Here is a 26,526-nt window from a genome sequence, read left to right as displayed (position 1 = left end):
TCAGAACTTGGCTGCTGTGACTGCCAGCCTGGAGGCTAACATGAGGGCACATTCTATTTCGAAGGTTCTGGAACCTTGAGGTCATTCATATGCTGTATCAAATGGGGGCCTGAACTGAACATAGATCTTTCTCAACTTACTGGGACTATTCCCTTTATCACCAGGAAAAGAAAGTCCTTCGGTAAGCGATGTCCCGGATGATTCTGATGAGCCCATGCCTGTGCCAGAAGATCTTTCCACCAGCACAGGAGGACAGCAGAATTCTCGCAGTGAGAGAGTTTTGGGTAAGAGCATTGCTATGTGTGGCTTGCTGCTTCCATGCACGAGGTGCTTCTCGATTCACTTGGAGGACTGAGAATGCCTTACTTCTGAGACAGGTGTCTTTGTTTTGTTGCTTTTCTGTCTCGAAGGTAACAGGCCCCTTTAACCTAAAAGGTTATAGCCAATAATCTAGCTTTACAATACGTGGTTCCATCAAAGACTGTTCCCATGCTCGTTCTGCATGGAAATGGTTTTATGACAGAAAAGTAAAAGCATGAAGAATAGGGTTATGGGGGAAGGGGGTAGAAGAACACGCAGAAAACTTTCCTGCCTCTCTATTAGATTTCCAGTGTTAATCTGGATTATGCTTTGTAAATTTAATAGCTCTTGATTTGAAATAGATAGCAAGCATCTGGAATAACTGCAATACCATTATCCCAGTCTCAGTTGTCTGCAAATAATTTCCAGTAATCAAAATCATTGGTTTTCAGCTGATTGATGGCTTGCAATTCACACCCTGACCTGAAGTGGATTGCAGCAGTGGGACTGCCCCAAGTTTCTTGTCTGCTGTTTACATTTTAAAAGACTGGGAAATCAAGAGAGAGATGGGGAGAAAAGCAGAGAGGAGGGATGTGGGGGAACGTAAATATGGGGAGGAAAAAAGATGGTGAAAAATTAAAAGTGTGACCCATGTGTTAGAGATTGGTCTTGAAGCTGGGTCCTGGCTCTGAAAAGACCACTCATCTAAATCCACACTTTAGCTTGCTTTCTGGTGCAATGTAATGTACAAAAATATTATCCTGATCAAGGAGAACTTCTATATAACCAAATGTTTGATTACCAAGTGATTTGTGAGGTTTCTCCAGTTGTTTGGATTTAAAAATAAACAAATACAGGATGTGATCCAGGTAAAGTATATCCAAAAACATGTAGACCCCACTGGTTTTCATAGGAGAGGGCTAAGGATCCAATAATAGTAATTAAACTGTATACGTGGCAGCTGAAAAAAGTTCCCTAGGAATCCACCGGATACATGCGTGGTTGCCACTTTCCTTTGCTGGATTTAGTTGATGAGTGTCTCATCCAGTAAGGCAGAACGACAGAGTAAATTTGTCAGAGGCTGCAACTCATCCTAGTTGTTGTATTTAAAAAATGCTCCTCCCCCAGGAAGAATAGCAGGTTTAAATAATTTGTCCTCTTTCATTCTCGATCCCTGGGCTGGTTCCTCATCCATTGATTGCCCAACATTTGATGACTCCCTGCTGGATTTGCAAACAAACTCCATTGAAAAGCAGGTCACATTTGAGGTGCCCTGAAAGCGCTGCCTGGGGTCCTTGTCAGCTTGGTCACACATGCAAGTTGCTGTTCAGCACCGCAGTTATGAAGTCACGAACATGCATGAATGTGTGAATCAGCCCAGCCATGGAATCTGATCTCTTGGGATCCAGAAATGTCCTCTGAGGCAAGGCTTCTAAAATGTGGTCACACACTTGCTTCCATCAGGGCTGCAGGGGAAGAAGTGGTCCCTTCCCATTCTGCGCTTCTCTCGATTCAGTGATAAGCTGCAACACAGATTAGGCAAGCTCTTCTTATCCTGGCAGCTGCAGCACAGCATGAGGAAACATTCTTACCTGGCAGATGGATGAAGCACCACTTTTTCTTTCATCAAAGATCTGTAGCTTCTTTCCCTCTTTATTATCAGTGAAGCTGGCAGAGCTAGCTGAGTGATTAGAGGGAAGGCAAAAAAGAAAAGAAATCGTAATTTAGAGCTAACACTCTGATCAGTGGGGCTGTAGCAGGTGGGGCCGTGCTGTTCCCCATCACGGTGGGGAGCAGGGGAGCAAGGCGGGGGGATGCTCTTCAGGTGCCCATCCGGCGGCAGAGCTGGAGCTCCTGTCACCCGCCGCGCACTGCGCTGAGCTCCCCACTTCCTTGCCCTTCCTGGCAAGATCAGTGAGTCCTGGTGTTGAGAAGCAGGAGAGCAGCGCAGCCCCGCTTGCCCTCTGCCGCCAGCTTCCACCAGCTGGGGACATTTTGCTCTGGGGCTGGAACAGTCTTGTACTCTCGAGTTTTACACATAAAATTGGCTTCACAAACTGTAAAGATTGTGACTTCACACCCTCAGGTGATGTGAGGTCCTGGACAGTCTGACCACGCAGCTCTGGCTGAATGAGGCAAGTTTGGAGGGCATCATTCATGGGTAGCCAGCAGTTGCTTATTTTGTTTATTACTGTATTATTATACATTTAACCACCATAATTGGAGGGTGTGATTTGGATTTTCTGCTTTGGGTGTTGCAACGTGCTGGGCCATCTCTGAGTGTTGATGAGGGTGGTGGGGGGGGGCAGCTGAGGGCAGAAAGAGGCAGGTGGGCCTTAGTTTTTACCTTTGCAGCATGTGTATGAAATAAAAACATGATAGCAATGTTTATTAAATATACGCATGGTTTCGTGCATATTTTCTTACAAAAGTAAAATATGAGCCATGTGACTACAAGAGACTATGGCAATACTCAGCCTCCAGCCTTGGAGGGGTTTGCCACTGAAAACCATCTGCTGGGAAGCAACTGTGGAGAGGGATGTCGCCTTTATGACCTGCTTTGGGGCTTTCTGGAGGCATTTGGTTGGCCTGTGTGGAAAACTGTGGATTTTATATAATTCTGTTGTGTATGTGGCATTGTATGTGGTTGCATCTTTGCCTTAAAAATGGACTAAAAGTCTATTAAATAAGTGGGATGCTGATATGAATAAACTGGTATCATTTGAAGGCCATGCTAAATTTCTCCCTGAGGCCTGTTCAACTGAAGCAAAAAACTGAAGCGGGGGGGGGGGGTTTACACAGAAAATCCTTTGATTGCCACAACATTCTTGGAACCAGAATACTATCACAACCCTGGAATGCCATCCTTGAGAATAGCCCTGCTGACAGGTCCAGCCCACCCATGAGGGAAGGTGAGGCGGACGCTTCAGGCAGCAGGATCCACAGGGGCAGAAGAACCCGCCTCCAAAGAAGACATCGCCCGCTGTCGCTGCCAACCCGTTTGCTCTTGGGAGGCTGGATCTCCCCCCCCCCCTTCAGTGCTGCCTCCATAGCGGCCTCTTGGTCCATCAGAGGCGCTGCTTGTCTCCTCCCACCCTTGTCCCCAATGTTGGTCTTTAATCCGCCCCCTTTGTTCCTGATCTTCACTCCCTCCTCCTTCACTGGCAGGGGTGGGGGGGCACTGCTTTGTGGTTCACCTCAGGTAACAAAATGCAGTGGGCTGGGCCTGCTTGCTGATGTCTGTGCACTCACTTCACTATGGGCAGCTTGGGAATTATGATTTATAGTAGTTGCTTTAAAAAAAAAATTAAAAATAAGGGAAATCTGACCAAGACCAGCCAATTTTACAGTAACCAAGAGTCAAGTGCTTCCATACTTCTTCCACTGAAATAAATGGGATTTAGAAGAAGGCTGGAGTTTTGCTGGATCATGCCCGGATTTCTTAAAAACAAATCTCTTGCCCAGCCCTTCTCCATCCTGGAGCCAGGCAGGATAATGGGAGAGTCTGGTGTGGGGCTCCTGTCTTTTCTAGGAACAATTTCTGTGCTCCTAATGTTTGATTACACTCCCAACTAGGAATGTGGGAATCTACCATGTGGAAGTGCCGTAGGATTTCCACATAGCTAAATAGAACCCTCCTTTTGTTGGAAGTAAATGATCAACTTAATTGCCCAAAACCTGATCCAGCAAGGCAATGTTCACATTCTTGTTTTCATTAGGCTCCTCGTGGTGTTCTGGAATATGGATCCAAACCATTCAGATTAGAGAAATCCTTAAATGCAGAGGCCAGCTTGCAAATGTAGGCAAGAGTATAAGGAAGGTGGCTTGGTAGAAAAGGAAGCCAAAAGGCTAAAGGGGAAGTGCTCCACCCCAGATTGAGAAACACAATCCACTCAGTGGTGGTGTTCTAGCGGCTGTTTTGACAAAGGTAATAAATATCTAGTGCTCTTTAGTAGCTAGAGTGGCTGTGGAGCTGCTTTCTTACAACTGACCGGTCTGCTTCCAAACACAAACACACTGGCCATGCTAGTGGGACTGGTGGGAGCCTCAGCTCAGCCACAACTGCAGGGCCAAAATTGCCTGACACCTAGTGTGTTGCTTTGCAAAGTGCAAATTAAGTCAATTTGCCTGTAAATGTGAACTGAATTGCAGTCCTCCCCACCAAGGACTGTGTGGGTCATGTGCTCTACTCCCTTTCTGAATAACAGAATTACCCAGTGATCCTGTGTCCTTACACACATCACAGCAGATGCAAAGCAACAGATGACTTCACTATCTAAATCTCAGGGTTGTGATGCGGGGGGTGGGGGGTGGGGGGGTGCTGCAAAGGGAGGGGAGGGATAAGAGAAGCAAAGGAACAAAGGATGGACAGGTTCAAATGCTGATATGTACTAAGTCCTTGGTGCATTTGCAGGGTGAAGACTGCGGAGATAAGCTAGCCCTTCACAGAAAACATTTTGAGACAGGGCTCTAAAGTGCTTCCTGGTAGATACAGAATACACCGCTGTTTCACACTTCCATTTTACAGAGCAGTCCTGTACCGTATACATGTCTATTCAGAAGTAGGTCCCATCCAGTTCAGTGGAGCATACAGGGTTGCGGCCTTCATTACGCTGCAAAACAGGTGTATTTTTCAAAAGCAAAATTTATCTCTGCCCTCCCCTCTCCCACTTTCTGTTGCCATCCCTTATATCAGAGTAATGCTGCGGGTGTTGTGATAGTTTCCACTAACCTAGAGGAAAGAGAGAAACTTACTGTGAGTCTTAACGTGTTTCTGGATGAAAAGAATCGAAAGATTCTTTGGCTAAACTGGAGATACTGTGTGTGCCTCATTGCGTGGCTTTTCAATCCGGATAGTGAGCCTGCTGATCTTATCTGCAGTGGGAGGAAGTTGCTTTTATCTGAGAAGCGCCTCTCTCCCATTCTGATAAGTCCTGCTTTAGCTGTGGAGTTATATTTATCTAGTGGGATCACTGGCTCACCAGCTGCAGCCGCAGCAGCAGTGGGGCCAAGATGAGCCTGGCAGGATCCTGCAGAAGGAAGATCAGCCTTAGAGTAAGCCTTGGACTTCTTGGGGAGTGAGAGGCGAATGAGCCCATCTCTGAAGGAAGGCTGGGTGACCCCAAGTTGTAGCTCTCACAACATGCCAGCTCAAACAAAGCACTTTTCCCCAGGGCCCATCCCAAGGAAAAGTTGGCGTCGTTGACACCAAATTCCAGGTCACTGTTTAGTCCTCCATTTCTAAATTTGGTAGCTAGAAAGTGAGTTCCTTAAAGAGGAACATCAGTTTCCTGCCCCCTTCCCCACAAACCATTGAACTGAGGTGCAGAGGGACAATAGCAGATTTTTTTTTCTTTTTAGAAAAAAAATAAAGAATTCCCCAAGCATGCAATATCAGGAGAGGGGTGTCTATGTAAACAAAAACACAGGAGGGTTATTTGAGGACAAAGTGGGACAAAGCAGGTGAAAGGAGCAAAAAAGAGAAGTTTAGTCAAAAGGATGTGTTTACCCTTTGCCCCCATGTCTCTGGCCTTTTAGTGAGTTTCTCATTCTATAGTCAGTTTTTCTCTCTGGTCTGAGGCATTTATTTATCCCAGCCTCTATTTCTGGTTACCACTTTTTTCTGCCCAGCTCTTTGTTGGCAAAAAGCAACTGTGACTGATGGGAGGACCAGTGAGGTTGTTTGAGGAACCTGACTCCCCTATTTTATTTATTTATCTGTTGTATAATGGGAGGCAATGATGGAACATATTCAGTAGTCATGCTTTGCAGTGCAGCTTCATATATACAGAAGAAGGAGGGGGAGAGTGTAAAAGTGCGTAATAGCAGAGCTCTTAAATAGTGCCTCTCAAGTGCTTTGCATATATCGCTAAGCCTTTGAGCAGCCCTGCGATGCTGGCCATTGTTAGCGCCACAGCACCTTTGGTCTGCCAACTATGGACTTCCTTCTCTGCCCACATGCCGGTCATGCAGAAATTTAACAGGTGGATGCTTTCTCCACCACTTAGCCCCATATCAGAAAAGCTTCAACTGCTTAATTACATGGTCGGCTCATCCACTCTTCCCCTTTTCCCGTGATTTCTTCTGTTTGAACCATCATGGACATTTGCTCCGATTCAACCATAAATGGGTTTTTTTTGGGGGGGGGGGAGTGGTGAGAGAAAAGAAGAACCTCTCGGACCCATGCTGAGAAGTCATGGATCAAACGGAAGGGTGGGTGAGCCCTGTGTCCTGTTGGTCCCAAAGGCACAAGAGCAGAGCAGCCAGCCATGCGGAGGGGCGGGGCGGGGGGCGGGGGTTTAAACTGTCTCGGTATTCATGTCTGGAGGGGGGGGGGGTGAGAGACTGTCTGCTTCTGTCCCTAACCTCCACCTGCTGACTGAGTTGCGCAGTGTAGGCCCTAAGTGCATCCTCCAAGCCCCCCGCGTTTTACAGCCTGGGCGCATGGGGCTGAACATGCGCTCCCTGCAGAAACCTTGCTTGCCATCTGTGAAGGGAGGAGGGGCTGGGCAGCAGGTGCATTGCAGCCCCCCCCCTTTCCTCATTTCCTTCCAGTGAGGCCATCCACACAAAGCTCCTGATCATCTCAGTCTGGATAATGAATACTCTTCTTGTGGCCAGGCAGGCTGATTCCTTGAAACCGCAGGGGTTCTTTCGCCTACTGGCCCCCACAACAGAAATTAAATTAAGAAATGTTAATTCATGGGGGGGGGGGGGGCAGCAGAGATTTTGTTGGCTTTGGAGCCCGTGATACCTTGAAAGGATGGAATAACAATGATAATGAGGTGTTATCTGAATCTGCAACACCTTTTCTTAATTTTATCTCTAGGTTGCTGGTAGATCCTATTGAAATGGGTATCCTGTCATGGGCTTTATATTAATGCTAAATGGATTTTTTAAAATATACTTCCACCAAAATTGCTTGAGCAAAAGAAAATAAAAAAGTGTTTTGTTGTTTGCGCTTTATAACTAAACCCAGGGGGACTTCGTACACTTATTGATCACTGCTGTAAGCGTTTTTCATATCCACTTTAACCTTGACAGTAAAAGCCATTTAATTAATTAATTCAGCTGGTAGGCTGCGTTTCTATTGGAGAAATACTCAAAACAAATAAATATTTTCCCTCAGTTCCAGTTACGCTGCACTCAAGCAAGCAAGCAACAATTAAGTACGAAGTGCAATCATATTCTCAAAGCAGCAAGTAAAACAAAGGCATCAAATTTAAAAAGTACCTGTTTTGAAGAAGCCCGCCTTATGGCGATGGAGGGGTGCCAACCTGAATGAAATATTCAGGGGGTGGCGCTGCATAACTGATCACAAAACACTCACAATATTTCAATGGCAATGGCCATCAACTTTGGGAGAGTCCAGCCCCTCAAATATTTTACTGGTGGAGGGGCAAAGAGACCTCGGTCCCTAGGAGTTGGCTCCTATGTGGCAAAGCGCCATTTCAGAGGAGACCCATGTGTAGTTGTGGGCAAAGAGAAGGGCCTTTTCCTTGCCAGCCAAGCCTCAGGGCCCAATGAAGGGCAAAACTCCTCTGAGCTTACAGCCGCTGCATGTGGAAGATTGGGTCTGGAAACACCCCCCCCCCCAACGCCAAACTACAGGAGGAACACTTTCTTATCCAAAACTGGCTGAGTTTTTACTGACATGCTCCTTATAAATACTCTCCAGACTGATATCTTTAAACCTCTATACAGTAGTCATTTTTATGTCAAATATGGAGTTCTTTTTTGTATTATAATGCCATACGCTTTGTATATAATAGAAATTGAGTCTGGCGCACCTACAAACCTTGAACTTTCTTCCTATTGACATCAGGGAGGTGTCTTCACTTTATTCTTTTTGGGTTTTTTTTTTTAAATAATATTTATTAGAAATTTCCAATTACAACAAAATAAAAAGAACAAAACATCCCAATTTAAAATCTTATTTTCAATAACATCTTTCCAGGACTTCCCCTCCCTCCCCCCTCTTGTATTCCAATTCTTACAAATAAATTCAGCAAGTTCTTATCCCAGATTTTGAACTTATTATCATTAGCCCAATTTTAAAAATATTTTCCCATCCCCTAAAATCGACCTGTTCCCTTCCGCGCGTTCCCTCCTTTAATATACAATACAGATTAAAATAATCAAATATAATTAATTAAAATAAAATTATAAAATATAATTAAGATAATCAAATATAATTTTACGCCCTTTGGATTCCAAATTTCCCTCCCCCCTTTCCCGGTTGCGTTCCCAATGTTCTTCAACGTCTGATGTCTTCCTGGAGCTCCCACATCTATCTAGGCCATAGTCCTTTACCAGTCATCTTTAATTTCGAATGTCCAATCTTGGAAGGAGTCTATCTCAAAAAGGCCCATTTCTTCCATCCAGATTTTTATATTTAGGAGTAAAAGCTCCAATTTTATTTCTTTAGACCTTTCAAATCTGGATGTCCCAAATGTTCCCACTTTCAACTTTGTCCAATTCTTGTTGTTCTTGTTGTTCTTGTTGATCTCTCTCCTCCTTTTTTTTTTTTTTCCCCTGCTCTCCTGCACAAATGTTCTAATTCCAAAAGCTTCTAATTCCTCTGCAGAGGCTCTGTTATTCAGGAACAAAACATTATGCCAAGTCCCTTCCATTCTTCAATAGATAAATCTATTGTCTCCTTTAGTGTGTAGACCTCTGTAGACAAAATAGTGTTCCATTTCTGCAGTTTCCCAGGAGATAAAAAATTCTATTCAAGTTCCAAGCCAACAATACTTGTAATATCCCTCAGCTCCTCTAGGTGAATTGCAATAACTCAATTCCCTTCCAGATCATGCCCACCAGTCAAAATAACTTGTTATTCCTTGTTTTAAACAATTTATATCCAATTTATAACAAATGTAACCGGCAAAGTCCTCGTAACAAAGTTCTCTTTTTTGTTCTTCCGCTTTGACAGCTCTTTGACAGCTGTCAAAACCTCTCTTTCTCTTCTCCCGGTGCTCTCACAAATCGCTCCCAGGATTCCGGGGGGGGGGGGGGTTGCTTTTTAATTCAATTCCACTTTTCTCCTCCAGCTCAGTCTTATAATTTTCCATCGCGAAGTTAGTAACTTTGTCAAAATAGGGTTACGCTCGATCTTAGTTGTCAAATCCTTTACTTTAACTCCTCTACGACAGGGGGGGGGGGGCTGACTTCCTTTTTGCGCCTCCCCCGCTCGCTCCAAATTTTTTTAAAAAATTTATCCCCCTTTTTAGTCCAGGTTCCAATTACTCACGGGTTATTCTTTTAAGTCCAAATTTTCAATAGAAGAAGTCAGCGCTCTCCGTCGAATGGCATGCGGCTTCGCTCGGCAGGGGAAGCGGAGGACTCAAAGCACCACCCCCGTCACCCGTTCCGCAGCCTTTAAAAAGGCTCCTTCGCGGGTCGGGGGGGCGCAAAAGGTGCCAGCCGAGTCACCATGTCCATGGGTTTCAGCACCCATGGTTTTTGAGGGTCCCCGCGTCGCCGGCGCAGTAGGACCCAGCCCCTGCCGAGCAGGCTCCCTCCGGAGCTCGGAGGGAGTCCGCCATTCGGCGATGGCGCCAACCCGGAAGTCCCTTCACTTTATTCTTTTTGGCAGCTGCTTATAACATTTATGTTTAGGCAAACCTATCCAGGCATATAGAAGTTACATATTTTATTTCTTTTTAGCTAATGTTGATTTTAATAATCTTTTAAAATAGTTTTAATGCCTTTTTTACTGTTTTCTGTTGGTAATGTTAACATTTTATATTGTTTTTTTACATTCAAGCAGTATACACATTTGGTAAATAAAAAAATAATAATATTAATATGGAGGTAAGGGAGGGAATAGGCAGCAGAACAGGCTGATTATCTGCCTCCAGGACCAATGAAGTCACACCAAATTGCTGAGCTGAGTAGAACAATTCCAAGCATGTTTAACTAGATATAAGTCCCACTGAAGGTACTCCACGGTAGGAGTGCTTAGAACTGCGGCCTTAATTGTTTTAACTATATTTTATCCCACCTTTCTTTCAAAGATCTCGAGGCAGCTTCATGGTCTTTTGTTCTCACAACAACCCTGTAAAGTAGGTTAGGCAGAGAGAGAGAGGGAGCCAGGAAACTGTGCCTAAGCTGGGATCTGGACCCAGATTTTATGGAGCAAGTCCATCACTCCAACCACTACACCACACTGCAATAAAAAACAATTAGCAGCACTGCTCAGGAATGTATCTCATCCTCCTAAAATAGATTTCTAAAAATCATAACTGTGGAAAACCCACAATGAATCCTGTGCATCCTCACACATCTATATGCCTATCCCTGAACTCAATAATTTAGCAGAGGCAGGAAATGTAAGCCAGAAGCAGGCAGATTACGGGGCTACAGTGGTTTCCACTGAGTTCTACACAGCAGACAAGCTGGAAGGTGTGCCGAGGAGGGCAACAAAGATGATCCAGGGTCTGGAAATCAAGCCTGATAAGGAAAGGTTGAGGGAGCTGGGTATGTTCAGCCTGAAAAAGAGGAGGCTGAAAGGAGATAGATATGATAGCCAACTTCAGACATCTAAAGGGCTGTCAACATGGAGGATGGACCTGAACCAGTGGCTTCAAGTTTACAAGAAAGGAGATTCCAGTGAAACGTCAGGAAGCATTTTCCGACAGTAAGGGACAGTGCAAGGTTGTGGACTCTCCTTCCTTGGAGGTTTTTAAGCAGAGGTGGGATGGCTATCTGTCATGGAAGCTTTAGTTGAGATTGCAGGGGGTTGGACTGCTTGACCCTCAGGGTCCCTTCCAATTCTACAATTCTATGACTTTATGAAAAGGGGCATAGTTGGTGGGCATTAAAACCTGCCCTCTGCTTCAAGCAGTACTGCCAGGAATTCCCAAAGTATATATGCCCCCCTCCTGCTCAGCATATTGAATAGCTTTTTATGTGTCTTTCATATACAGCTTGCCTCTAAAAGCTCATAGGTGGCCCTTAATCAACTGGATGAAGTTATATAAGTTGTTTCACTGGCTGGCTGAGTGCAATTGTTGTTTAACAAAGTGAATTTTTAAAGAAATAAACAGAATAATCTCCTGCTTAAAAAAATAATTGTGTGTGTTAAACATAAGTGGCTCTTTAACTGAGGTGACTTTCTCGATTCTGTAGAAGGTCACGGGTCATCTTGTCCCCAGCCAGCACAGTCAAGACCACCATGTGCCCCAAAGCAGAGAGCAGGTGCACCAGCAAAAGGTCCCTGCAGAACAAACAACTTCAGATGATGTAGGCCTTGAACTCCTAAGAAAAACCCAACTCTTCCTGTGTTGACTGGTGTTGCCTATGTGAAATTCATTCTTCCTCCTCTTTTTTACCGTCACAGTGCTTAGATTCTCAGATAGTTGCGCATTTCCTGAGAACAGAGTAATCCACACATTTGGGGTTGTGGCTTTGCTTGGGTTGTGTTTTTCATGTTGAGGCACTGGATGGGGGAGATTACAAGATAGGGGTGAGCAGAGCTCTCGCTAGTAGCACATTTATGCAGCTGCTGCTTCTGCTGCACCAGGTATGCAGGGAGTCTCTGTGCGTATGTACTTGATGGCATGCGTAGCGCAAGAAAAAGATGTCCTCTTGCTCTGCCTCATTTTTCTGGAGCATCACATTCCAGTAAATGGAGACTTGTACTGGGTCAGTGATTTTCGGATTTCCTTCTCTCAGGGAACCCTTTGTGTTGTTGTGCACCAGTTCATGTACTTGCCCAGTTAAGAGCACATCTGTGTGTAGTGATGTTCCTCTTGCTCCCTGCAAGTACAGAAATGGAGCCAACCTGGTTGCCAAATAGCATTTACCTCTCCTTGGGGCCAGTTTACACATGCATGCTCATCATTTTGCACTTCATCAAGCAGAATGTGTGACTCCACCACCACAGATTCATTATTTCAGACTGACCATTCATGTACTTTTTAATGGAGACAGTTCACATATTCAGTAGTCACCATGCTAAGTAATTGCGATAGGGGATGTGCGAAGGGACCCAAACACATGTTGGCTTTGAGTTGGGTCAGGAGACACCTGCTCTAATGACTTGGATAGGAGGCAGATCCTGTGTTCAGATCACCTGGGGTGCATATATTATAAAAGCAGGGAGCGTCTGGTTGAGGCTCCATTCATGTTTCCTTAGTTGGCCAGCAGCTTCCTCACCACTCCCAGCTGCAACCTCCAAAATAACCCATGCTTTCTTCCTCTGGGTGACTTGACAGTACTTTAGACATCTGTTACAGAGGGACTTTCAGAGGTGCCTGACTGATGTTCCCTTTTTAACATTTTTTACATAGCCAGCACTAAGGAATGCATTAAAAACAAAGACCTGCCCCAAATTAAGGTATAAAATCAACTATGGCTCCATCGAGCCTTGTATTCCTTGCTCTGAGCAGGAAGCCCTTCTGCAAGGTCTTTCCCCCCAGCCCTGATCCAGAGCTGACTTCATGATTTTGAGAGATTGCTCAGCAAGAATCTACAACCCTTAGTCTTGCTACATGGAAGTTTCTTCCTGAACAAACAGGATGCTGAATGTCACAATCTCTTTGGAAAGACCTTCTCTGCTATCTGGCCCATCAGGGATGGCCACTTCATCTCCTCCTCTGTGTGTTTTGCAACCAGCACAGCAACATGTTGAGGGGTTGCTCACAGGCTACATTTTGCAAATGACTTGGCTGGGACACAGCTTGATTGGTCAGAACAGCAGGAACAACTTTGCTGATTAGGTGTGTCCTTCCAGAAACATGAGTTTTGTGGTGCCTTTCTGTTAATTTGGGAGAAACAGGCAGTAGCAGCAGAAACAGGTGAAAGGATCCTATTGCCTTATCTGAATGGACAGTTTAGAGTAGACATGGAGAGAGCAGAATCCCACCCCCTGCTTTTCCTCTTCTTTCTTGTTCCTCAGCTGCTGTTGTCAATTCAATAAAGTATTTAAGGGTGTTCCAGACAGGAACTTCTTGCTTTTGGTGGGGTGTGTGTGTGTCATATTTGTGGCGATGTTTTGGTGGGTGTCCTCTATCACCGCACCCCCTAATTCTATTTTCTCCTCACCTGAACACAACCAATCATTTTGTCTCTGGCAGCCCAAACTATGCTGGTGTGCCTATATGCACCTCCGGATTTCAACAACCTGGTTCTGAGTTCTTGCTGTTAAGTCACTTCTTTTTGGGAGTGGGGAGCAGCGGCGGCGGAGCCGTCGATAGCAGTCAAGAAGTTTAAAAAATGATATAGAGGTCTCATGGAAAAGTGGGGTTTTTTCAGTGTGAAAGTGTTCTGCCACCCACCCTTTTTATTCCTGGGTTTGCTTGAGGCACATGAAGGGGGGGGGGGAGAAACCATTGATCCTGAGGAAGGGGACAGTTGCATTCCTTGCAGCTGCCTCTTCATGTTGTCCTGCCATGTGAGCGGCAGATTGTGTGGCATTTCTGGTTTGTGCTGGAAACTCTGAGGTGTTGCCTTGACTAGAGCTGCCATTTCCCTTCCTGCAAACAAGGAGAAGGAGAATTATGGCACTTCTAGGATCGGCTGCTTGGGAATCGGATAAGGGGGAATGCCACCGCTTCCGCTTGGGTGAAATTGAGAAGTGTGAAGATGAAATGGACAGTCTTGGGGGGCGCCTCTGAAATGGAGAAGTGCACATAGTGGCAGCACCCTGACATTGCCAGAGTCCCTTCCCAAGAAGCCACTTGCTTCTTTGTCCGGGAGGCTGGATCCGTGCAAGGAGGGAACGGCCAGCTGCAGCCCCAGCAGCTCACTTGCAAGCCAGAACACTCCACCCCATTTCCCCCTTCTCCTTTTGTGCTGCTGGTCAGGACTCAAGGGCTTGGCTGCCCACTCCATCCCCAGCCCCGTCTTGCTGTAAAGCAGGGAGAGGAATGGGCTTGATCCTGCAGGAGAGCAAAAACTCGCCTCAGCAGAAGTGACAGCTATAATTAGATCTGTGCTGCTCATGCACACTTCCGGGGGGAGGGGGAATGAAAAGGTGTGGTGTGCACAAGTACAAAAATATCCCCCACCTGGAAAAAGGGGAAAAATAAAACGCCCCTGACCTCTTGCAAGGCATGAAAACTAAGGTGTGGTAATAACTAAGCTCTTGCACAGACACAGAAAGGCCAGCCCAGAATGGAAAAAGATTGTGGAGGGCGGAGGAGAAGTGCTTGTCGGGAGGGACAAAAAGCACACTGGGGGTGTTTTCCAGCAAGCTTGGCCCACTTTTGGGAGTGGGCAAGAGGATGAATAGCAATGAATGCGGTGACTGGGGGGGGGGGGAAGGGAGCGTGTGAACCTTTGTTTGCAAATTGTGCACACAGAAAAATGGATCTGAATGGGTCCATTTGTGAGATACCGCACATTCTTTATTATTATTATTATTTATTAAATTTGTATATGGCCTTTCATCCAAGATCAGAGGGCTGTTCACAGTAGAAAATTGCAAAATGAAAACACAACCTTCCTCTCACAGATACATTTCAAAGGACATTAATCAGCCAAAGGCCTAGTTGAAGAGGAACCTTTATGCCTGGCGCCTAAAGGTGCCAAGTGAGCCTCCCAGGAGACAGCATTCCACCAGAGGGGAGCCATCTCAGAGGAAGCCCCTTCTCATGTGGCCACCCTCTGGACCTTGCAGAAGGGGGCACATGAAGAAGCAAAGGAGCCAATTCCTAGGATACCCCCCTAAAATATTTGAGTTGATGTGTGTGCACTGCATCATGTGATCGATTATGCAGGGTGCAGCTTACCTGGGCCCCCACCATATTTTATTCAAGTTGGCACCCCTGTGAAGAAGGAGCTCAGATATTGAACCTTATTATCCTCAGATAATGATCTGGGCCAGTTCACCTGGAAGCCCCCTCTTCTTTTAGAACAGCTCATTACAAAAGTTAACAAGTCTTCATTTGGTCAACAGTTTTTAAACTGTGCCTTGGATCTTCCCTGGAGTTTCTTGAATGATGACCAGGGCTTCCTCTAGGTTAAGGTAAAGGTAAAGGGACCCCTGACTATTAGGTCCAGTCACGGACGACTCTGGGGTTGCGGCGCTCATCTCGCTTTACTGGCCGAGGGAGCTGACGCTTGCCCACAGACAGTTTTTCCGGGTCATGTGACCAGCATGACTAAGCCGCTTCTGGCGAACCAGAACAGCGCACGGAAATGCCATTTACCTTCCCGCTAGAGCGGTACCTATTTATATATAAATACAATATATATATTGTATGTTATTTTCATGCCAGATGCATTTCTATGTACACCTTCCCCTAGTAGATGCATTTTGTACGCATTGCTTGGCTGGCAAACTGTGCTGCAAAATTTTGGAGAAGTCCCCATTTTGACAGATGGCCTTGTTTCAGTTCAGGAAAGTGTGAATTAGGTAGGTTCGTCTTTAAATGTGGACGGATTCGAGTTTCTCCCCCTTGTCCAGCTGGAGTTTTACAGCATGTAAGTCATTAAAGAAGAGCATGGAAAACTCCTTCAGTGCAAAGGAGGCCAGTTTTCTCCTGGCTTGGTTGTTGTTTTGCTTCTCGGCTGAGCCACCAAGCGCCATTCCCGGCGCGGCTTCCCTTTCTGTCACTTCTCCATAACTCTTCACATTTCAGTTGGGCTCTTGGTTGCCTTCTGCTTCCTCTTTTTCCTGCATTCCTATATTTCATTATTTGCAGCTTCTTCCTCTTCAAGAGCTTTTTCAACAATGTGAGGAGGATGTGGAAACCCAGTTACATTATGAGCAGCAAATTGAGAAACTAACAACACAATCCTAACCATGCCTACTTGGAAGTAAGTTCTGTTTAATTCAGTGGGGCTTACTCTCAGGTAAGTGGGGTTAGAATTGCAACCTAAGACTACTTACACATTGTTGCTATTTTGCGACTGGGATATACTGACAAATTTAGGTTGCACAAGTACAGTAGTGAATTTGGTGTTCTTTTGCAACAAACCCACAGAAGAGGATTTTGTGCAGGAGGATTTTGGGCAAAAAAAAACAGAGTACAAAAATCACATTGAAATAAATCCACAGCAGATACAGATGTGTAGACCTGGAGTCTCCAGTTCCCTGGTGTTTCCAGACCCAAGAAGAGGACTCAAGAGATGAGATAGACTCTCCCAATCATCCGCTGGGGTTACGTGCTTAGATATTTTCAGCTTGAACACTTACACTTCACTCATTGCCCCCTGCACAATATTTAAGCCAACAGGAGCAAAGGAATATAGACACCTAAAGGCCCAAGAAGATGATTCCCTCCAAATCCCAAAACCCATCCTTCTTGCTGTAGGTCATTTCTACAGACCTGCAGGATTGATTGAAAACATGTTGCTGCCTGATGTGCTTGGTCATGAGCAGATCCACTAGCTTAATGGATTCTAGCCTGCTTCTTAAATCAGAGGGGTTTCCAGAGGGGATTTTTTTTCTTTCTGCAACCCTTTCTAAAAGTGCAGTATTTCAAAGAGCTAAGGCTCTCTGAGCCCGCAGGCTCGCAAGGAAGCTCTGTCACTCCTTGTGGTAAGCTTAGGGTGCTCATTTGTGCATAATAATTTTGCTACCCATTGTGGATGCAAAGTGGACACCTGTGGAAAACAGCAGAAGAAAGTTCTGGGAAGTGGAGAGTTATGGATCAGCCTTACTCCCAGCCCACTACTTACTCCTTAGTGGAAGCCACCCAGCCTGAGATCTGTGGGGGTTAGTATGGCGGGGATGAGGAAAGAGAGCAAATGCCCAGAACTGATGCATTTGTGGATTAAGCTAGAGAGGAACAGGAGCTGGAGGTTTCCTGTTAAGCCAGACAGGGGGAAGCTGCGATGTGCTGTTTCAGCTGAACTACCCCAGTTCCCTAGGGAACTCAAAGTTCTTCACCTTTCACCTCAGAGCAGCTTTTCTGGCTGTTTCACTCTGCAGTCTGCGGCCTTCTGGAAATATGCAGATTTGCAGCACTAATTTACATTGGAGATAAATCAGGATCCAGCTCAACAAAATGGTCAGACGTTAACTATCCATGGGAAAGCCCAAGTGCTGAATCTTTCTGACATCATTGCAAAGATGGGTTTCCTCTGCCCTCAGCATTCTTCTTGAATTCCTGCAATGCTTCAATCCAGAGGAGTCGCTGGTTCAACCACAGCCTTCCTTCCCCAACCTGAGACCGGGTGATAAAACCAAAGGAGGAGCGTTGTGGGAGGTGCCACACTTTGGTCAGCCAGCGCCATTACATTTGATGGATCCATCTATTCTTGTAGATAAGGAAGTGCAGAACTAACTGGGCTTACTTGTGGTTTCTAGTGCATTTATCATGAGAACCCTTAGATCAGGGACAGGAAATATGTGGCCCACCTGAAGTTGTTCAGCTACAGTTCGTATCACCCCTGATCACTGATACGCTTGCAGGAGCTAATAGGAATCTGATTCCAACAATATTTGGTGAGCCATGAGTTCCCCATCAATTGGAACCATGTGAAAAACTGTGGCTCAGGAGAACTGATGTAGAATTAAGGAATGACAAGGTCTCTGAGTATATACTTGGCCTGGAGATTTGTTTTCAGTACTGAAAACAGATTTTTTTTTTGTCCTTTTATGCAGAAATCAACTCATTTCCCCCCATAATATTTTTTTGGGGTGTGTGTGTGTATTTTTGTTGTTATTGTTAAAGAACAGAGAGTCAGAAATCCTTGTTGCTCTACCGCATATCACCTAGAAATCTACTGATAAATCTCAGTCACATCTAAGCTACCAGATTCAAGCCTACTGACAGAACAAGGTTGGGATGGCTACAGTCATTGCATTGCAGAATCATAGAATTGTAGAGTTGGAAGGGACCCCAAGGGTCATCTAGTCCATCCCTCTGGAATGTAAGTGTCAGAACTAAGCATCCATGACACATGGTCATTTTCATGCCTTAGCAATTGTTTAAGCTTCTTGCCAGAATTGTGGGTTGTTGTTTTAATGCACTTTTTTTCATTTGTGCAAATGTTATATCCATTTGTTTTGTGTGTTTCATCTAATGAAACTGTACCAATGATGAGAGTTTATTAACTCTACAGACTTTAAGGAGTTCCCAAGAGAACTCTGGGTATACAGTATGGGGGTGAGGGACATCTAAGAGAATTCTTAGCACCCTTGCTAAGGGCAATTCTCTAGAGCCTTTGGTAGATGGTGGGACAGTTAAACTGGTTCACGTTCCATTGAATTGAATGGGAGCTACACAGGACCCGGACGCTGCTCTTGCCTAACTCCTGCTCATTTCAGTGAGGCTCTTCACTAAGAACCTCCTGATGACTTGTGACTATGTTTGCTTGCCTGCATTTTTTCCAGAGGAATTCAAAATGCTTCCTCTGAAGTTATCATTAATTTACTTCAGAGAGTTAAGCTGCTGCATGATTGAAATTGTAGCTATAGATCTGTTCAAAATAGTTAAATACAGCCAAATAAATAAAAGGCCTGTTTGCCACATGTTTGCTATTCTAATTCTGAGTATATATGGAGAAAGGAAACACCAGCCTCTGGGTTGGGTGGAGCTCTCATTTCCCTGGTTGTTCAGCAGAAGATAACTTATCTGTGGTAGGCTTCTTTGCAGAAATCATTAATATCTACTTGGAAGAAACACTCCAGCGTCAGGGAAGGAATTAATGTACCAAACCGGTTGTCTAGATCTTTAATCGGTGAGAAAAATTCAGTATTTTCTGGAAAGATTAACCAGAATTTGCTGTTATCCCTCAAAACAAACTCCTTGCCTATGCAGAGTCCAAAGCACTAGGAGTCTTGTGGCATATCTGCTTCACAGACTTAAACTGACTTAAGCTACAGTCCTGTATGCACTTACCTGGGAACAAACACCATTTAACTCAATGTGACTTTCTTCTGAATATACTTGTGTAGTTTTACACCTCTGTTGATAATCATTAATTTCCCCCATGTTTTTCTGGGAAATGTACTGCAGTTCTTTTCAGGGAGCAGAGGCGAGGATGGGCTGAGTTAGGGCTCTCTAGAAGACCATTTTCAGCACTCATGCCAAACTGCAGCTCCCACAATTTGGGTGTGTGTGACAGTTAAGCTAGCATACAATTGATGTAAGTTCACAATGTAGATACACTCCCAGGCATTGGAAGTTGTAGCCAATGTAGTGTCCTTTTGATCTTTTGGACTAGGGTTCCAAGTATCCCTGAGGGTTAGCCATGCTGCCTGGGGCTGAGGAAGCTGGAATTCAACGGACATATGAAGAACACCATATTGGCTACCCCTTCTCTAGTGTTTCCAGCTTATACCTCCAGCCAACTCGCTGGTTCTACCTATTGAGTGATGGTTATTAAATGGGCTTGTGTACTGCATATGCATGTTGAAGACACAAATCCCTTCGCTTCAAAAACAGATCTGTATTGGTACAGTTGCTGTCATTATAGTGCTGTATCAGAAAACAACACATCAAATGCTATTAAAAGCGGGTGGGGGTTTTGTTTTGTTTTTTGCAACTGATCATTTCCAAGTGCAAGTCTTGGTCTGTGTCTAGACTGTCTCCCACCCTGAAATCTGAAATGGTGTTCCTGGTGCAACTGTATATTAGATGCCAGGGGTTTCTTAGATTCCAAGGGCTTACTTCTGTGCTGTAATTCCTTTCTGTATTTTATCTCTGTGGTCGTGGCGCTTATCTTTTTCTTGGAAGCAATGTCCTTTATGGTTCTTTGACATGTTGCTGACCGCCTTACAACCTAGCATCCTCTTTGCCTTCTTTATTGCAGCTGCATATAGGGCTGAAGTCTTTAGGGATTTTCACAGCATCATCCCCAAATCCTTTTCCCGTAAGTATACTGTGCATGTGTTCTCAGTGTATTACCAAGTTTCTCCATCTTGCACGTTATTTCTGTCACCCCTGTGTTTCCATTTGTCTGTGTTTTGCTGTACTTGAACAGCCTTGCATTTATTTCACTTCCTATTTTTCTTTTTGCAGCTTGCAAATCTTTTTTAGTGCTACAGATAGAATCATCTGTTTAGAGAGGGCACTTACTCGATGACTGGCTAGAAAGTGTTATATCTTTAGTGGTATAAACTCTTGGAATCATGTTCACAAGGTGGCTAAAGTCCAACACTCCCCCCCCCCGAAATGATTCTTTGAATTGAGTGCTTAATTCTGCAGTGTAACTGTGATTGGATTGGGCCCTAAATATCCAAACAAATGATTTCGTAGGTTAATCCATTGCTTTTTATTTTGCTGACAGATTTCTGCTGTTGTCATAATTGTCAACACTGATTTGGATTTTATAATACATTGTTTAAATGTCAACCGGTTACCTCTGTTTGCTTGTTGACACTCTCAAAGAATTCAAAAACCCTTCCAGAAGCCATGATTTAGCATGACCTGGTTGGCATTCAGTTGAGTTTTCCTCGGAATAGACCTATTGAAAACTCGGCTGAATACCATCCTCTGTTTTTAACAATGCTTTCCATGATTTCCCTTGGAATGGATGTTGAACCAAAAATTATATCAGCAAGCTCTTCTTGGGCAGAAGAAATAATTGTATGCAGCCGACTGGCAACTTGTGCACAGTTAACTAGTGTGATTGCAACTTTACACGCTTGGCAGCTGGCCAGCTGAAATCACACATGGAAGGCCAAGGGCACATAAAGAGCTTTTAAGCCCTCCGACTTCCTTAATGGGCTCTGGGAAGCTCTTTTTGGAACTCTGGGAGGTTCCCTCAAGATCCTGTGGGCGCCTCTTGGGGGGGGGGGCAAGGCCTGCTGGCTTCGGAAAGGTCATGCGGCAAGGTTGTTCTGACTAGACACAATTTTGTCTTTACATGCAATCCCCCGGAACATAACCCCCACTCCAGTTGTGAGCCAATTGTAGTTAACTTTAAGACCACCTCCTACTCAGGTCTCTGTATGTATACATACATACTCCAATGGAAGAGGTGCAAAATTCTAGCCTGGTCTTCCTTATGAGTAAAGAGATGAATGGCTCTCTAATTGAATACAGGCAGAGAAGTACATTAGCATTAATTTCAACCTGAGGGTGCTAAAGGCAAATAATAATAATAATAATAATAATAATAATAATAATAATAATACCAACAACAACAATACACTATTAATGAAATAAAAAATATTAGATGACACTGGAAGAATCCTGATAGTTCTTGCAAATGTTTTCAGATTGAGGAGAACAATGCTGGTTCTTCAGGAGGGACTTACTGCTGAGTAGACATGGTTAGGATTGTGCTGTAACTCTGTACCTGCCACCTACATTAACTAGACAGGAGTTATTCACTGTGCTGAATAGTGGGACTATATTTGCAAAAGCTTGAGGCTGCAGTCCTAATCCCACTTACATGGGAGTAAGCCTCGCTGAATTCGATGGAAGTTACCTCTGAGTAGTAGTTCTGTGTAGGATCCCAGCCTCTGTCCCAGGCTTGCTTTTGAGACTAAGGCTGCAATGCTATACCCACCCTACTGCGAATAATAGCATTTACCTTTCTGTAGATAAGGTTAAGGGACGCGGGTGGCGCTGTGGGTAAAAGCCTCAGCGCCTAGGGCTTGCCGATCGAAAGGTCGGTGGTTCGAATCCCCGCGGCGGGGTGTGCTCTCGTTGCTCGGTCCCAGCGCCTGCCTACCTAGCAGTTCGAAAGCACCCCCGGGTGCAAGTAGATAAATAGGGACCGCTTACTGGCGGGAAGGTAAACGGCGTTTCCGTGTGCTGCGCTGGTGCTGGCTCGCCAAAGCAGCTTTGTCACGCTGGCCATGTGACCCGGAAGTGTCTCTGGACAGCGCTGGCCCCCGGCCTCTTAAGTGAGATGGGCGCACAACCCTAGAGTCTGTCAAGACTGGCCCGTACGGGCAGGGGTACCTTTACCTTTACCTTTAGATAAGGTTAGGATTCAGGCAGATTGAGGCTTCCCCCACCCCATAGAGCCCCTGAGGGGATGAGGCAAACCTGCCTCTACAGCCAATGTGGAAGGAAAATATGACAGCATTATTTATGTAAAGACCTGCCACTGAAAAACCCAGAAACCGAACTGTAGTTGACTATGCAGAATGCAAAGAGCAGCAAACTGGTTGAAAGCCCTTTATTTAATGAATACACTTTGGACGGAAATGGACAAGGTGTTACATCCCTGCTAAACATGCAGGAATCCTCTTCATGCTGGTGTTACCTTTCTTGATCTGCGGTAACATGCTGCCAGCTGATTTTGTGGTTTTAAACAACCCTCAAGCATTTGGGAGACTTTCTTGACTTTTCCTTCCAGCTTCCTTTTCCCCAATCCCATCATTTTTGGGCAGTTTCCTATTTTGAAGTAAAATGTGACCATATTGGTTTTGGGGTTGGTTTTTTTTTGCCAAATGTATATTTACATATATATCGGATTTGATAGCACTATGGTCCGTGTTCGCAAGTAGGAACCATTTAAGATTCAGACCAGGGTTGCTGCCTTTTCTGGTTGGTTCCATGAACACCTGTTCTAGGGCACATTTAGGGTACCTAGAAATGTTAATCCTTTGCTTTGACCAGAACAGTCTCTTTGAAGGTAATTGAAGTCTCCTGTTACGGCAGAATTTCCTCTTTTGGATGCCTCCTTGATTTCATGCTGCATCTCAAGGTCACCCTAAACATTTTGACCAGGTTCTTGGGACCTGCTATCTTTGAAAGGGTCTGCCCTGTTACAAATTTCTAGCTTGATGTCCCCTTGGATGTACAGTGGTACCTTGGTTTGCAACCGTTTTGGATTACAACCACGTCAAACCCTGAAGTGTGTTTCCCTTTTTTTGGATTACAACCAATTTGTTTTTTGGAGGCCCGAGTGGCGAAAGCGCGCCTTAGGTTACAACCTGTTTTGGCTTACAACCAGACCTCCGGAACGGATTATGGTTGTAAACCAAGGTATCACTGTACAAAGCAGCAACACCTCCAGTACACCCAGTACATGGAAAACGAGCATGTCAGGAAGCATAGTGAGGAAGCTGCCTTGTTGGCTTTGGTACGTGGAATAGGTTGGCGGTGGGGACACCATTCATAAGCATGCCTCAGTCCACCTCAGCATTCATATGCCCTTTCATCAGGTGTTTTCCATTCTGCTGCAACTGATTTATTTTGTACAAGTATTTCTTCCATTTTGTCACCTGCTTATGTAGAAACATATATTGTACAGTGATAGCCAGGCACATCTTCGTCATCAACAACAGATATTTACAAATTGGTTACCTTCCTGGTAGGCTTGCCCCCACGATTGATGAGCTCACACCAGATGTTGCAACATGCTGACGTGTCATGTGCATGCATTGCAGCTTGCACGCATGACATGAATATGTGGCGTGGCATGCACATGTCGCCATGGGATATTGAGGGGCCTGGGGCCCTCCTTGAAAATTGGAGGGCCCAAGGCCCCCTGCTGCCCCCCAGGCTGGCACTGCTGCTTCCTTGTGTATTCCCTTTCAAAGTTACTCGATTTCCAGGGGAGTCCCCTGATAGTCATTTGCAGCCAAACAACTAAGCATCTTGTGGCACCTTAAAAGCAAAATTAATGAATTGGCTAATGACCCATCCCAAAGCGATCTATGGCTGCAATTATAACCGTGTCTACTCAGAAGTAAGTCCCTGAGTACTAACTTCTAAATTTAGTTGGGCTTACCCCTAGGTAAGTGAGACTAGGATTGCAGCCTCACTGTCTTGCTTTTGCAGTTCAGCATAAACTTCATCCTGTCCTGTTTCCCTCACTCAGGCCTTGGGAAGGGCAGTTTAGGGCCCTGCTGATATTCTGTTCTTCCTGTCCTGGATTGTCTCAATTTGTAGTCACACATTTTGGAGTCACACGATACCACTTACCTAAGTCCTTTTTGTTGTGCATCATTTTATTTGACCAGAGCAAATTTAATTCAGAAAATGGTTGTGTGTGTGAATCTGTTGAAGCATAATGCTGAAGCTATTATATGTTTTAAAACATGTCCATAGTATAGAAGGTTTAGTGTTTGGCAGCTTGAAATCTACAGATTTTAACTGAGATGCACAGATAAAGTCAACATGTAACAAAAGAGACCACTTCTTTTCATGCAAAAAGAAGAACAATGGAACAAAATAATAATAATAATAAAGCACTGGGTGTTTTTAAAATTCACATTAGGAAGTGATTAGGAAGGCTACAGTCATAATAATCCCACTAACCTTGGAGTGGGATCCACTTCCATGTAGGCTTGGCTAGGACTGCAGACAACAACTTAGATGCGCACTGAATCAGCAAAGTACCAATGAAACCCCTGGGAGAACAGCAGCAATTATGCATTGATGAATATGTGAATGATTGCTTTGCATTTTACATATCTATTTACATATAATGTGCACGTGTTTGTTTGTTTTTTTAAATTTTAAGTTGAGTCCGTGTCAAGATGGGGCTAGAGGATAGAGGGAATGAAATCCACTTGGTAATCCACTTTCAACAGATTATTCCAGCATCCCTAGCAAGACCCGAACCATGTATATGGTTTCGTTCTTTCTTCAAAGTACAAATCCATTCCCCTAAGCCAGGGCTGTACAATCTGTGGCCCATCAAGTTGGATTTAGCTCATCAGTCATGTGTGCTGGTCTCTGAGGGGCATTTTGCTGCCCATCTAGCAACTGGTCCTGATGTCCACACACCTTTCTAGAGAAGCAATACTGGCTATTCCTTAAGGGGTCCCTGTGGCCCTGCTAATGCTAATATTGGGACTTAAAGCATGATGATATGAAACTTTAAGGTATCCATGTAATCATAATTGTCTAATACTTCACATGTGCTTGAAATAATTATTTGCACACATAGAAACGTAAGTGCCATGGAAGTGTTTCATGAATCCTGCTGAGAAATGCTTTCCTTTGTGTGTTTACTGTTTTTTGCCACAATGTTTTTTATTCCTTAAATTTATTTATTTTTAAAAGCACTGAGTGGCATCCCTCTATTATTTCTTTCAGCCAGTAATATTAAAATAGAGGCACAGAGTGATGAAGAGAATGGGCGTGCCTGTGAAATGAATGGGGAAGAATGTGCGGAGGATTTACGAATGCTTGATGCCTCTGGAGAGAAAATGAATGGCTCACACAATGGCAGCAAAGCCATGTCAGGAGTTGGAGGCATTCGACTCCCTAACGGAAAGCTAAAGTGTGATGTCTGTGGGATAATTTGCATCGGTCCCAATGTTCTTATGGTTCACAAGAGGAGCCACACTGGTAAGGCCTAGAACAGTTCTTTTCCCCCCATTTAGCCATACCAGTAGGAAGTGATTTATTTATGTGAGTCTGGGGAACATATTCTTTCTTGCATGCTACATAGAACCTCTTGAGTATTTATGGTTTCATCAAACACAAATGAGGGATCCCTCAAATTCTAATCAATTTTATGTCATTAAATCATAAGTCACAAATGTTCTCTTCCAGTAACAGAGAGAGAGATAAAAGAGACAGTTTCTACACATAAATTTCCTTGATGGATTGGGAACTGTGCATGTACGCATTGGCGCTCTCTCTCTCTCTCTCTCTCTCTCTCTCTCTCTCACACACACACACACACACACACACACTAGGATGCTCATCTGTATCACAATGTGCATTTCAACAAAAAAAAATTTTGTTGTGGTCTTCATTCACACTACATGGATGGAGGTGTGCCTTTCTATTTCACTCTGGATGAAACAGGCCACCTTAAACATATAAGCAGGGTTTGTGTGCAATAATGCACACACTTGTATCTAAAAGTTTAAAGGAGCTTGAAATTGACATTTGAAGTCCTAACTTTTATATGTGGGGTGACAAATATAGTTATTCTGCTAACAACTATTGAAAGTGATCCTAATGATGTTTATAAAAATGTCTGTTTTATATGTTCTGTTTCCATCACACTTTTCAGGGATATCAGTTCCAAAATCACCCTAAAATTAACTGAAACCAAATACGTTGTTTTGGACAAAATTTTCATAGATGGACACCTAATAAATGGATCAATGACCTCAGTGGTGTAGGACAGGGCACCAAATTTGCTATTGATATATTCATATCTTCCTTTAGAAAAAAAGTGATTATCAATTTTTATTATTTTTGTGAGCCCTGTAACATGATCAGTGTATGATGCAGTTTACAATAGACTTGAGTTCCCTCCTGATTTTCATAAAGGGCTGACTATTTAAAAGGTTTTACTGTTAATCGCATTGTCCTAAATAATCTATGTACATATCTCAGTTTAGGCATATTGTGTAAAGTGATGTTCTGAACAATTAGGGCATGATCTGGTTACACC

The 26,526-nt window shown here is 44.3% G+C and overlaps 1 protein-coding gene across 6 annotated transcripts in view; it reads left to right on the top strand.

Annotated features, from left to right (window-relative positions):
• IKZF1 (IKAROS family zinc finger 1) overlaps positions 1–26,526 on the top strand; it is a gene marked incomplete at its 5' end in the record, with an annotated part of 81,375 nt that overhangs the window by 30,208 nt on the left and 24,641 nt on the right. For 4 of the 6 annotated variants that reach the window (XM_081835074.1, XM_081835076.1, XM_081835075.1 and 1 more), the window contains 2 exons: positions 165–284; positions 25,209–25,463. In XM_081835074.1, coding sequence (XP_081691200.1) covers positions 165–284; positions 25,209–25,463 — 375 coding nt within the window. The remainder of the gene's footprint in view (positions 1–164; positions 285–25,208; positions 25,464–26,526) is intronic. The other 2 variants (XM_081835079.1, XM_081835078.1) reach the window with 1 other exon arrangement.

Source organism: Podarcis erhardii, assembly GCF_964252035.2.
Source record: "Podarcis erhardii genome assembly, chromosome: 13".
Taxonomy (NCBI): domain Eukaryota; kingdom Metazoa; phylum Chordata; class Lepidosauria; order Squamata; family Lacertidae; genus Podarcis; species Podarcis erhardii.
Note: the sequence above shows the minus strand (reverse complement) of the source record. Positions and strands in the feature narration are given on the sequence as shown.